Consider the following 15,368-nt stretch of genomic DNA (forward strand, 5'->3'; position numbering starts at 1 on the left):
AAAATGTCGCCAAGCATTACTCTAACAGGAAAACCAGCTTAACATATGATTTTTTTTTTTTTTGCCGTTTTCTGTGCGTTTTGATTTACAATATCTGACATATAAAACATTTCGAAATAAATCATTAGAATGACTCTCATAGTTTTACATGATGGGATTTTTTTTTTAATTGTTAATTCTTATGAATACTTTTTTGCAACCAAAAATAGTAGTTTCCTTGTTGGCTAACTTCAATCCGTCGGATGATTTTTTTATTCTCATTATTTTTTCTAATAATATACTGCAGTGTGATAAATCGATTTACCTTTAAATGACGTCAAAGTTAATATGTATATATATATATTATATATATATATATATATATATATATATATATATATATATATATATATATATGTATTATATATATATATAGATATGTATATATATATGTATATATATATATATATATATATATATATATATATATATATATATATATATATATATAGACAATGCTACAAGATAGTTAGACAATGTTTACTGCAAGATCTTTAGCCTTTATGTTAGACTGATATTGTTTGTGTTAAAAGTCATTTCTATTTGATCCAGCTGCGCAAAGTTAATTAATTAGTTTTCAAACTACGATATTAAATTTTATGTCATTTAGAAACAGGTCGATTTAATGCACTCCAGTATCTTAAAAGAACAAATATATATATATATATATATATATATATATATATATATATATATATATATATATATATATATATATATATATATATGTATGTATGTATGTATGTATATAGTTTTTCGTTGTTTCTTAAAAGCAAAAAAGCCCTCAGGTTCGATTCCTGGGCCGGGTAGAAGCAGTTACCCATTATGATCTCGTTTGGGTCTCAGATATCCTAAGATAAAGTGAATTCTATTTTCAGCGATATTTGGGGCTCAGTATTTGTGAACATAAAAGTCATTCGTGTATAAGTGATAAAAATTCACACACAAACAGACACGTACACACACACACACACACACATATATATATGTATAATATATATATATATATATATATATATATATATATATATATATATATATATATATATATATATATGTATATATATATTTTTTGTTGTTTCTTAAATATAAAAAAGCCCTCAGGTTCGATTCCTGGGCATTAGAACAGTTACCCATTATGATCTATTTGTATCAGATATCCTAAGATAAAGTGAATTCTATTTTCAGCGATATTTGGGGCTCAGTATTTGTGAACATAAAAGTCATTTGTATAAGTGATAAAAATTCACACACAAACAGACACGTACACACACATCTCCATATCATTATATACCATATATATATATATATATTGCTATATATATATATATATATATATATATATATATATATGTTATATATATATATATTACATACATGACCCTACGACCTTGTCTCTGTATATACTGTATATATTTAATATTTAACGTAATTCATATTTCAGGAATATGTTAAGTTTACGAATTTATTAATCTATTTTTTTTTGTTAAACTATTCTACTGCAGAAGAAACACACAATTTGTTTTCTTTTGACCACCTTTTAACTTTAAATAGTAGTTGCAGATAAAATATTCTTTGGTTATTTAAGTGGTTGTTATTCAGTATCTTGTTTATCATTCCCACCATACCCCCTCCCCATAACTGAGTTTACTTCGGTGTTCTCCTTCAAAGTTCTAGTAGTGTTTTGCTGGACTTCCTCTTGACAACACGTGAAGTTGTCTCGTGCTTGCTGTTGTAATATCTTAAATGTGGCGTTTGAATATCCTTAAGTTACTAGTATTATATTTTCCTTGCTTTGCTACTGTGTAGAAATTACTTTGTGTTGCTGTGAATGTATTGTATAAAGGTTTGTGTCGTGTGTTCGTGTTATTTTTAAACTATCAGGGTTTCTTGTTTAAATGGTTCCTTTTCATTGTGACACTGATATTTAACTTTTACTTTAAAATCAGTTAAATTACGAATTTTTGTTGTTTAGTAGTAAATGGAATTTTTGTTGCGAATTTAGTAGTAAATGAGCAGTCGGCAAAATTATAGTTTGTGAGTTTCGTGAGTCTAGTAGTAAATGTTAAGTCAGTAAAGTTAACTAACAAAATTATAGCTTGTGGATTTTTGAGTCTAGTAAGAACCAGTGAGCATTAGGGAATTTTTTTTAGTGGGTTACGTATCTTTGGTATTCTTTGTATTCACTTATTTGAAGTAAGTGATACTTTGTCTGAGGTTGTCCTTTTTAGTACCCATGTACCCATGTCTTGTGATGTTTAACTGTCAGTAGACGTAAACCTGAAAATTAACTGTTTTGGAGTATCTAATATTGCAATTAAGTGATTGCAATTAAATGATGATAGTAAACTAGGCTTAGCCAATGCGGTTACTCGTAGCTCACAAGAAAATGAGAGTACAGTAATTTTTGAAGCTTTCAAATAACTTTAACATGAATAAAGCAAACTTGGTTCATTTTGCAGTAGTTCTTTGTCTTTAGCAGGCGCATATAAACAAGCTCTTAGTGATGTGTACGAAGCACCTTTTATATCATTTAGATTTTAGGTTTTATAGACATATAAACTCTCCAGTGTAGGCACTTGGAGTGAGAGAGAGTAATTGGTTATTCCTTTGTATTTACGTAGAAATCTTGGAACTTGACCAGTTTGGGATCTCTTAACACTTAAAGAGTATTGTATGATTATTGGCCTAAAATGAAACTGGTTGTGATTTGTTGGAAAGCAAAATGAGGTGATCCCTAAAGCTCCTCTGTCTCCCATCATAGTACCTACTGAACCTTTTCAGCGGGTAATCAGACTGACCAAACTAGAAACAAAAAAAATAGGGACCATTCAGACTGTGGGAAAAAAAAAAGATTTAATATCTTTAAAAAAGTCTTTAACTACAGAGTTTCCTATCGCTGTACCCGTTAAGAATACTTGTCAAAATAATCATTCAACATTTTATTATATTTACTGTGGATTTCCTAAGGAATTGCAATGCGATCGTGGCACTTGCAATGCGATCGTGGCACTATTTTAAAAGCGCCCTTTTCCAGGGCACTAAAGTTTTAATGTCTCTTCAGCTTACCATCCCCGGTCACAAGGTGCTTTAGAGACCCAAAATACTAAAATCTGAAAGGTGTAGACAGGATCTGAATGGGATGAAGGCTTAGACCTTTTATTTGTGATTATAGAATTTCCTTCGGAATCACTTGGTACATCTCCTGAAATGTTGTACGGTCTCCTTCTGTAATGTTGGCTGTCTAAATTAACAGGTCCTTTAGAAATATAAGATAAATTAGTAAATAATGAAGAGTTGGAACTAACTATTAGTCAGTATTTGAAGAAAATGGAAAGTATAAGTTTCGAATGAAAGTAAAGTTTCACAATATATGTAAATTTGCTTTGGATAACTAGCGTAACAGTCTAGAATAAATTTGCTTTGGATAACTAGCGTAACAGTCTAGAATAAATTTGCTTTGGATAACTAGCGTAACAGTCAAGAACAAATGAAAGTAAGATATAAAACTGCTAAATGTGTGAAACTGCAAAATGTAGGAACTTAAAACAGGATGTCTTAGCCTTCTTCCCATGGAGTTCGAGGTTCTCCTTTGAAAAGTAAACATTCTGGCCCATACATTGTAGAGAATTGTTAATAATCACAATTACATAGAAGTAAGGATACATAACTAGTTAATGTCAATCTGCTAAAGCCTTATAACAAATCTGTTTAAAGTTTACATTTTACACTTACAAGTCAGTGGGTCAGAAATAGTTTAAACCTTTCAAACCTGGAGCCAGTGTCTTATTTTTTCTCCTGTGATGTAATATAATATATATATATATTATATATATATATATATATATATATATATATATATATATATACCAAAGTTAAATAATAGCCAGGTAGAAACATTAGGTTTTACTTTTCGATGCTACTAAAGTTCAAACCATTGTCCGCTTTATTAAATGCCTATCTATATAATTTTCCATTCAAGTTTAGCTGAACACAATTTCGAGAATTTGACAGAACCTGGATCTTGGTAAAGGGAACGTAGAGTAAGTAATTTTATGAAAAAAAAAAAAACTAAATTCCGAAATTACTAAATTTAGAAATTTGAATATCTTCATATATTTTGATAGCAAAGGAATCGTTAACATTAGAACTTATACGAGAACTGTAGAAGAAAAATAAGTTACTTGATAAATAGATGAGAAATTTCATGTTTAGGGAATAAAACAATTAATGCCGTAAGTAGCCTCTACAAAAAGGCTAGTAAAAGGAAAACGTTATTCCCTAATCAGAAATATGCATCAAATTGTGTATTTTGTCTACTTTTTTCCCATTCATGTACCTCTGTATGAAAATAAAAAAGTGGTACGTGCACGGTTGTCGCCAGATAAAATTTTGTGAAAATGCCAAATGTCCAAAGTTGAGGACATAATCTATAGACTGGTCATTCCTATTGGTCTCGAATCATTTAGTTTTCTAGTTTTACTCTTACAGAACTTTGTGTGATGAGGTACTTGGTGACCTGAGAAATATTGCCGTGTTAGACCCTTTGACCTGATATCAACCAGGTTTTCCAGTTACTTGTAACTGGATGCTGTGAAACTACAGTATTAAATTTATCTCTGCCAATGAATTATAAATTTTCTCCTGAAACCATTATTAAGTTTTTAGATGCCAAAATGAACTTGGATTAGAGACCAAATAAGATTTTTTAATTGTTCAAGTTCTTTATGCATTTCGGTCAGTTCAGAGGTCTTTAAGGTTTAATTTTTGTTTGTTTGTTCAATCTCTATCAAATTTAACATACATCATCAAAAACAGTACGAATTCTAAATCGAAGAGTCACTGTCTACTATTTTTGACGGTTTTCAGTACTTCAAAACAAAAAGAACAAAACTTGCCAAAACCAGAGAATTGACTTAAGAAGTTTACCTAAGCATTAAGGTATAGCCTGCGGTAAAAAAAAAAAAAAAAAAAAAAATCAGTTATAGTGGTCATCACAATAGTATTTCATCTTTATTCAAATTCAATGACAAATTTTGTTGATAACTATCATTTATAGACATTATCCTCTCATATTTAGTATCGTAACAGGCATTACTCCAATAACGCTATGACTGAAACTGCCCAATTTCTATAGTTATTATATTTAAGTTTATGAATTATTTTTATTACTGAATAAGACTGAGGATAGCCGGAAGAGTTTGTTGGAATCGGTGAAAACGGGAGAAGGAATGATAATCAAATTTTCCAGTGGGAGTGAAGCAGCCACCGAACTGTGCAATCCGAGATTCCTGGTTTTCAAAGATTAACCTGTTGATATATTTCCATGCTGAATGTGAAGTTATATTGTGATTTCCATCCATTTTAACTTAACATCCGGTTTGAGGTCACATTGTTACTGACTTTAGTATTATTATTACTCCGGAGTCTTTGTCGGCTGTTATTATTATTATTATTATTATTATTATTATTATTATTATTATTATTATTATTATTATTATTAACAGAAGACAAATACTCATTAAGTGATGTGTTTTTTTCTGTAACGATTTTTACAGCTGAACCCTTTTCAAATTACTGCTCTTAGCTTACGATACCTCCTGCTATCATCTTCAGAGAGACACTGAAGATGATATCACACTATACCTCATAGCGTGGAATTGTTAGTACTACTAACGTACATATTCTAAATGGAACAAGCCATAAGAATGTACAGTAAGCTATCACTGAACAACAGATCTGCATGGAAAAAACAAGGAACAAATCAATTAAAAAAAGATGGGCAAATAAATGAACTTTTGTTTCGTTGCGACTGGAACCCGAGACAGTGGAAAACCGCAGGACAGTAATTACGGCACAACCTATGATGAAGAACATGTGTTATGTTGTAAGGTCTTCTCTTGGGAACGAAATATAACACCTGAAATGACTCCGAAACGGCAAATATCGGGAACAGAATACAAAAGATGACTTTGAGTCCCTCAACAACACGCTTGAATGTGGGAAGAATACATGACCTGAGGAATGGAGAAGGTACTTGTCCATAATTATAACCAAAAATGATTAATTGGCTAATTGGTTAGTTAAACGTGACAGGTCATCAGGCCATGAGTCATCGATGTGACGTGGCCAATGATAATTTAGCAAGGAATCGTCTTTTCGAGCCTCTGGTGTGGCTTAGGAATATAACATCTGTGAAAGTGTACGAATTCTTTTATAGCTTTTAAAATGACTTACTTGTATTTCAATCGGGTAGGACACGAGTTCTGTGTTGACTTTCATTCGTTATTGCGTTCATTTCATATGAAAATACAAGACTCCCATTCCCTCTTTTCAATGATGTGTTTATTTGTTTTTATGTATTTATTCACTTAGTTACTGTATTTTGATGGAGTACAGTCCTCGAGCGCTTTTCTCGGAGACATAGGCCTACACATTAAGCTGGTCTTATGCCAGCACGGCCTCTTGCTCTCGCGTACCCTTTAATTGTTGATGACGATTATCGTATTTGATTATTACAATGCTGCTGCCCCTTTCCACTCTCATTCTCCACATTCATGTAAATATATAAACAAGAACGCGCACGAATTCATTTGTAATGATTTTGAATAGTATAAAAAAAAAACACGTGTGCGTTAGTGACAAAACTGTCATGAGAAAGTGCTACGAAGACTATCATGGTGGAGACGGACGTTTTCCTGCATTTCCAGAAATATGTACATCACTGCTGAAATAAGCTTACAATTCTCTTGATAGCTTAGCAGGCAGAACAATTGTCTATCACTTTATCAAACCCAAGAGGCAAAGGCTCGAATCCTGTCCGGAGCAGATGCATTTATCACATATAATAACCTATGGGTGTGGGGGTATTCCCCAGGACAATCGGATTCGATGTCAGTGGGTATTTGTTGGCATATTATCAAAAAGTCATGTGTGATTTAGCAACATAAGAATGATATATATATATATATATATATATATATATATATATATATATATATATATATATATATGAGTGTGTGTGTATTTATGTGTATGTGTATTTTATATTTGCATACATACCTTTGTGTAGTAAATTACTTGTTGATCACGAACAGTTAATGGGATTTCTAGACTCTTAGCCTGAGAGAGAGAGAGAGAGAGAGAGAGAGAGAGAGAGAGAGAGAGAGAGAGAGAGAGAGAAAGAGCGGATATTCCAACGGATGCCCTTATTTCATAAATCGTTTTCCCCAGGTCATATTCTAACAGCAGTTTTCAATTAGGTTTTTGTTATTGTCAGTAATAGTTGACTTGCAAAAATCGTAAATGAAATGCAGAATTCTGCGCTTGTAAATTTCCTCGGGCCTTATAACGAACATAAAATATTTTGCCACACTCTTGAAGATGTTCATTTTGCAAGTTGTTACTTTTACAGCGCAGTAGGCCTGTTTTTACACTAAAACCTTTACAATGCATATTTATGAAGAAATCAAATAACATTAGATCACATCTACTTCAATAAAGCCCAGAGAAAAGAAAATACAGGAAATTACAAGTCAAAGTTAACAAATAGAGAGAGAGAGTTTAATGCTAAAGTCCAAAAGGAGTAGTCACCCCTGAGCCCATTTTCTTTGAGAACGTCGTCGTCGTCGTCGGCGGTGGCAGCGAGGACATATTTCCTAAGAGATGGCGCCCCACCACCAGTTGCTCCTCACCGAGTGTAGGGATCCCGGGTCGGTTAGTGTGTGTTTGACCTGTGTGAAGGAAGGTTGTGTATGTGATCACTTATGTGTGTAGTGAAGGGGTTAGCTTTTATAGCCCCAACCCATACCATGGGATGAGGGAAAGAAAATTACCTCTAAGAACTGTACTTCAGAATTTCATTAATCATGTGGATACCTTAGAAGTCAAACGGACCGGAGGAGATGATTTATATGAACAGCAGTTTCAGGTGAGAACATGAGGAGAGAGAGATAGAATGCCCACTCCTGCCCACAGTCGCATACCTGATCTAGTTTCTTGTTTCAATTATCTCTCGTTGTTTAAACTTCCGATACACGCGAGAACGTCCACGGAGACGAATGCATTTGGCGTTAATTCATACGGATCCTTTGAGAAAACGGGGGAATGCGCTCTGCCAGAGCGTGTGGGCCATATATGCAAATCGGGGTTTGGTTTGAGCCACGGGGTTAACACAGACAGGGATGTGATTGTCAAATTACACGTGAGAACTTACTGTACTGTAGGTATGAAGTTCGAAACATTGCGCTGCTACGTCGGGGTATCAAAGTTATCAACTTTAAGCAACAGTGTCAATTTCAGGAAAGTTTTCACGGTGTCGCACTGCAGTTAAACTGCTTGTAATAATGGGTGTTGGTCAAGTTGTCAAGGATTTGGACAGGTGAGACTGGTACAGGTGGAGTCATAGAGTTGAGGCTTCGTTCCTATCGGTTCATGTGACCTTGACTTCGTCTGCCGTAATAAATGCATCTGGCCCAGGATGTCGCTGTGGTGTACTAAAAGTTAATTCATTTGCGTAACGTAGGGGCATTTGTTTAATGCTTTTGTTTTTTGACCAGTGGTATAGGGTATCTAATGATCTTCTATTTACAACTGTGCAAACTTTAGCCTAATCATAAATAGGTTGTCTGTGTACGATGAAATTCATAAATTGTCAAGATGCCCAGAGGGAGATCGTTACATTACGACGGCTGACGGTAGCGGGTTGTATTTTGCCTGTCCAGCTACTCATTATTATTATTATTATTATTATTATTATTATTATTATTATTATTATTATTATTTATCGGACGCCGGTTTTGCGAAATATGTTATTGTTAAACAAAAGTATATACGTGAAAATGAAGAAATGCTACCAAAACAAGTCCGTTGCCTGATGTAAAGTTGATTATATTACCAACCACGAAAGATGTTTTGATTAGCGAAGTTTACTGCATCAAAAGGCAACGATAGTGCAGTCATCCTAACAAAGAACAAAACGATTTTCATCGACATTCGTTTTATAACGTTTTTTGACCAACAGTGAAAGATGTAAATTTGATAGAACCGATCTCTAGTATAAATGACGATTTACATCTCTCCTTGCAAAGTTATTATGCAGTATGTAGGTATTTACTGTTTAGGTCACTGTAAACGAACATTGTTGTTTCTTGCAATGAAATGATAAATGATAAAAATCTTTCAGATGTCTAAGCAAATGTGCTACCAGACCAGTAGAATTGTATAGGGCTGTAAACGAGTGTCTTGTCAGAGTTTCTGTATAGGTGCGTATGTGTGTGTGTATATATTTATATATATATATATATATATATATATATATATATATATATATATATATATATATATATATATATATATATATGTGTATATGTGTGTGTGTGTGTGTGTGTGTGTGTGTGTGTGTGTGTGTAATCATTACTTGCAAAATCGAAGAAAACAGGCACTGTTACGAGTGTTGGGATGAAATATGAGTGAAATATGTGCTAAAATTAAACAGCAGTATGCATTAGAATTCATCGATGGCTTACTAAGTCATCATGGAGATGGAGGAATAAAAAGTGTACACCGGGATAATGAAATGGGATGCTCAGTGATGCAAGAGAGGAGGGATATTGATAGGAATGCAGTTGCGGCCCGAAAGAGATGAATGTGCCGGGCAATAGGAAGATTTTGAGTAATTGCAGTCTGAGATGAAGTGAGTTAGAAAATTTATTAGACCTATATACAGAAATTTCAAGGGGTACTGTAGGTACAGAAAGAAAGAGTACTAAAGAGGAAGTGGATTAGGAAAGGAAAGTAGCAGTAGCAAATAGATATTGTAATACTAGTTTCAAACGGAGAGGTTCCTGGCTAAAGTAGCATTAGCAAATAGATATTGTGATATTAGTTTCAAACGGAGAGGTTCCTGGCTAAAGAGAGTCGTTTTGTCATATGGTGAGTACTTTGAAGAGTCGTTCACATAATTGCAGAAAGCTTGTGGGAATAACTGCTTAGAATATAAAGAGGGCTTTGGATACGTGCCAGGGGCTGATTGGATTGCAAGTGAGAGAGTCACCTGTATGATGTTGATAATGGAACTGAAAGGCTGCCCAGGGTATTTCAGCAATGTTTAGACAAGGGAAAGGTTCCTAAGGAATAGGTAATAGAAATAGCTATTTATTAGTGTAAGGGAAAATTGGTAAAAGATACTGATTATAAAGGCATATTTTATGGTTTTAACTGAGATCGTAAGGTATTTAAGGAAGTGCTGAAAAGTGGGGAGCTGTGTGGGGTTTACAAAGAGGGTGCCTTGATCAAGGTTTGTAATGAAACAGTTATTTGAGAAAGGTAAGTAGAGAAACAAAGTGGCAAACATGGACCTTAAAGCCTGCTATGATGTCACGCAGAGACAATGTGTAGCAGGCACTTTTTTAAATCAGGAGAAGGATTTTTATGATATATACATGAAAAGCTTGCAGTTAGAATATGCTGACAGGAAAGCGAATGGTTTGGTGAAAAGTATCTCTCAAAGAACGAATTGCTGTCTTAATAACTGGTGAATATTCATAGAATGGAGTACTGACTGAAGTCTGGGAAAGAGCGGTTTAAAAGTGAAGAAAAGGGGTCGTGAATGGAGTTAAGGGTAGATGTTTGCAGATTGTACCGTTCAGGCTGATGATAGGAATGAGAAGCTGCACCGAACAGTGAAAGAGTTTGGAAGTTAATGTTAACAAAATTACGGTCATGAGTGTAAATGGAAACCATGAAGATGGTCACGTAAAGTTAGAGTTGAATCATAGAAAATGTGATTCTGTTAGACCGAGTCAAGAAAGGTACAATCTTTGCAATGAGTACGAACAGAACAGAATTGGCTATAACGGTAAAAGTTGGGATATATGAAAGGATATTTGAGAAACCCGTAATAGCCTATATGAAATGAAATGTGTACTGTAGGTCAACTTTGAATCGGAGGAGTGTGGTGAATCTGTTGAAAGTGTGAAAAATATATACTGCGATGGCGTGCGAAGGGTAGGAGAGGTAAAACAATGAATTAGAAAGTTTTGTGGTATACTCTTTTATCCCTGCAAATGAATGCTAAATGCCTAATAATATAAAAGATAAATATGGCTTAAATTTCAAGATTACATGAAAATAAAATCTTGTTTCCTTGATACTGCTAAAATACATGAAGGTGAAGTATAATTATGGTTCACAAATACATAGGTGTTTAAGATCATGTTACTTAGTATCCGCACGCTGAGGCAAGTACCACCATTAATCAGTACTGGCTAGTCCTATAATGAATGGCTTCCTGTGAGGGGGAGACAAAAACAATAACGTAAGTGTAACCCTTCATTTCTTGTGTTTTTGAACTGTAGGCTCGCCAGTTTTCTGTGGGACTCAGCTCAGGTGAACATTCCGCTTTCAAACGCAGGAATAGGAATCATTTTCAGGCCTTATCGTGTAAGCACGTGGAGGGTGAATTGCTGTGACTTTTTTTTTTTTTTTTTTTTTTGTAGCCATCTCATGTACGTGTACCCGGTAGGTGGACTGTTGTATGGTTATAGTGTCTTTTTACTGAACTGGTTTATTTTCTGCTACCTTTCAAACCCAACGCATTTTAATTGGATTGATGATGTCTGTTCCAAAAGGTGAGGAGAAGTGTCGTCGTTGTTTCCTTCCAGGTTTTTGTGGTATGTATAATGCTCATTGTTTTGCAGGGTTGTTTTTCCCCTGTCTATAAGCAGTGTAAAACAGGTATAATGTCTTAAGTATGTCTTTTTTTAACTTTTGAATAAGACGCCGGATGAGCCCAATGCTGAGTCACTCTTCATGTATGAAATGGTGCGAAAGAAACTTTATATTATAGCGTGTAAAATCTGGTAGAATTGAATTTTCACCACCTAACCTTCCGCAATAGCCCAGTCATGCTCTCTCTCTCTCTCTCTCTCTCTCTCTCTCTCTCTCTCTCAAATCTGGGTTCACAGAAGGTACTTGGTAATACAGTTTATCCTCCCAACTTGATGTGCAGAAACAAAGGCCATTTCGTTAAGAAACTATTGTATTTTCCGAAGTTTAATCAGGATAATTGGGCGTTGATATTTTCATGGAACTTGAAGGAAAGGGTCTCCGTTTCTGGGTTCGGGATATCGTGATGGCTGCACACACACATGTATAGGCTATATAGGCTATACACACAAATAACCTTTAATGTTGATTTCATTTTACCTGCGGAATAACACCCTGGGCAGGATGTGATCAGAGATGATTCATCCACTGTCATCCTTGTACAGTACCTAAAAGTAGATTCAGATCCTAGGGTAAATACACTTGTGAAGTATAGTTCTCTTTGGGTATGTTATTCTCGAGGTAAATTCGACACTGAGGGGCATTTGTATTTTAGTGTTAAGAATTCACGTGTGAAACTTTGACACAACTTGACATGCTCTTCCGGCACCCAGTGGGATAATATCACACGATAGTATCATCTTAGCCCCCCTGGACCCCGAAAGAGTTGGAAGACTAGACCTACTTGGATGGGAACTAGCCTAATCCACAGATCTCCACTCATCTCCAGCCTCCCTTCTCACAGTTCTCATCCATTTAGGTCTGGGTCTTCCACTATTCTGGTGCCCACAGGAGACCAGCTCTCACTCTCTTGTACTATTCTCCCAGGGGTTGTATGAAGGACGTGTCCGAATCATTTCTCAGTCTCCCTTTCATCGTTATCTCATCTACAAACGGAATTCCATATTTCTCATTTGGGTTCGTTTCTCACTATGCCCTTCCATCTGACCCCTGATATTCTTTTTAAAGCTTTGTTTTCAAATTGACGAAATCTTATATGTGTATGGTGTGTTTGTGAATGAAATTACTCACTAACGCTGCTTACAGTTTGTCTATGTGGGTGTTTGCATAGTGTACAGTGGTGCTTTTATATACGGGCATAGAGGTAGTGGGTAACATCTCCCTCATTGAAACACTAACATTAGATGTTAATGAAGATATAAAATATTCTCTTTGTACTTTGAGGTGAACAAGGTATGTAGACTTCTCTCCTCTTGGCAGTACGTTGTGCACCATACGACTGGTTTTCCGTATGTGTAGAATTTAATTTTGAAAGGGTAGATAGATTCCCACCTCGCTTTTCAGTTCAGCTTGGTAAATCAGTTCCATCCCTCTCAAGACAAAACTTCAGTGACACAGCAGAACTATTGACGTTGGTATTGATTACTGCACATACAAGAAGCACTTTGCTTGATGGCTGGTTCGTCTCATAGCCTGTACTGCTCATGATACAGGCACCAACTTTTCTTTCATTATCTTTAAGCATTATATTTATTCCCTTGAGTAGAGGAGCAATTTATTCAAAACCAGATTTTGGCACTCTTGCTTAAAATTGTGCCTCCGCTTATCTAAGCAGTTAATTGTGTACTTGGTAGATAGGTGACTAGTGAGGTCGTAACCTAGGTCGAAAGTCATGGGAATGGCAACATCATCCCTCTTCAGGATCCTAATTTTCCCAAGGGATATACAAAATATATACATATAGGCCTATACTGTATATATATATATATATATTATACACACACACACACACACACATATATATATATATATATATATATATAAAATGGGAATAACTGAATGATATAAAATATAAACTGAATACTATGGTCACGAGGAAATTCAGAGAAGGGAGTGCAAGACTTTTTTTTGCCTTCTCTAAGCGTTTTTTTGGTTTCAGTTTATTCATGGTCGTATACTCACTCTCTCTCTCTCTCTCTCGTGTGTATGTGTATGAGAGAGAGAGAGAGTGTGTGTGTGTGTGTATGCGCATGTGAGTGTGCTCGCTCACTACTTTGTTTGGTCGTAGGTGTGCGCTTGATACTGTACCTACTGTAAATCAAGGTCCACGGTGCTCTAGAGTCTAGATTGCGCCTGAGTACCTCAGAACACGCGAATATTCCTCTCGGAACAGCACAGCCTAATCTTCCAGCTGTCATTTCGCGAGCTAAAGTATGATTAACCAACGCTATACAGTAAGTATGATCTGACCCACTGACCACTCATGATCACCCTCCACTCATAGTAATAATCGCACCAAATCTTCGTCGAAAACTTGACCTATACCGTTAGCCATTACGTCAGGCGGATCCCGTCCAACCTCCCCCCCCCCTCCCCAGGTCACACCCCCACCACCACCTCTTCCCTACAGCTCAGATAAACACCTTTGGAGAGGGGTGCCTCGCCTCCTTACCTGCTGTTATACTGTATACCGTATAATTCATAGGTCTTGAGGAAACCGTCTTTAGAGCACTGGGTTCCTAGGAAATGACTTCAAGTATATTGTTTTTCTTTATGGCTATCTGAGTTTCTTTCGCAAGATATTCAAGATATTTGTTCATTAGTCCATGTGTTGCTTTTAAATGGTTTTCGTTTTTCATGCTAATGATGACCGAGGGTATTTAATTACCTAGACACGTATGGATTCTTTTCTATATTTTGAAATGTATTACTGTGCTCATGATCAAGTAATTTTTGAAAAAGGACCTTTGCAGCGAGGAAAGTCCCACGCGTTGTATCTGATTCCTTTTGATTATCGATACGAGTGTAAAAACAAACCTAAACCTTACTTCATGTTCCGTGCTTTCCTTCAATCCTTTAACATCGTTACCCTTTGATAGTCCGTGGAAAATCCTTTGCGAAACATTTCTGAACTGTATATGTATAAACTGTACAGTATATTCACGGCTGAATGTTGAAGTCACTGTAACTCATGCGCCAACCAAAAAGACATAGGTTCGAATTTTGGGCAAGATAGGTGCACTTGTCATTTATGATTTCCTTTGGAAGTAAGTTATTTATAAAGTGAATTCGACAGTTGTCGGTTGTTTGTGGCTTAATACTTCAAAGTATAAAATTGCATTGTGTAAAATTGTTGGCAGGCTTTCAGATAACATTAGGCCGAATCCACTAACGGTTACTGCCACCATTGTAGGTAAAAGCGAAATCTTGGATGGGTGTTATGCTTAGAATCTTCCACAATATTTGCTTCCTCCCGTGACACACACACACATGTATATTTACATGTATATGCATGTATATTTAAATGTATATGCATATATATAAATATGTATATATATAAATTATACAAATTTGCTGTTACACAAGTATTCCATTTAATAAAGGATGCCCATAAAATTTTACATAATATAATATCAAGCCTTTTCTTTGACTTATCAAAATCACGTGTATATTTGTGATTCTTGAATATATATATATATATATATATATATATATATATATATATATATATATATACACACACACACACACACACACACACA

The 15,368-nt window shown here is 35.1% G+C and overlaps 1 protein-coding gene across 6 annotated transcripts in view; it reads left to right on the top strand.

Moving 5' to 3' along the window:
• Positions 1-7,732: 7,732 nt before the first annotated feature.
• LOC136830677 (uncharacterized) overlaps positions 7,733-15,368 on the top strand; it is a 300,919-nt gene continuing 293,283 nt past the window's right edge. For all 6 annotated transcript variants that reach the window (XR_010850710.1, XR_010850711.1, XM_067090314.1 and 3 more), the window contains exon 1: positions 7,733-7,969. Coding sequence is in view for 4 of the 6 variants with exons in the window: in XM_067090314.1 (XP_066946415.1) it covers positions 7,856-7,969 (114 nt within the window). In the remaining 2 variants the exon portion in view is untranslated. The remainder of the gene's footprint in view (positions 7,970-15,368) is intronic.

This window comes from Macrobrachium rosenbergii, chromosome 4, assembly GCF_040412425.1.
Source record: "Macrobrachium rosenbergii isolate ZJJX-2024 chromosome 4, ASM4041242v1, whole genome shotgun sequence".
NCBI lineage: Eukaryota > Metazoa > Arthropoda > Malacostraca > Decapoda > Palaemonidae > Macrobrachium > Macrobrachium rosenbergii.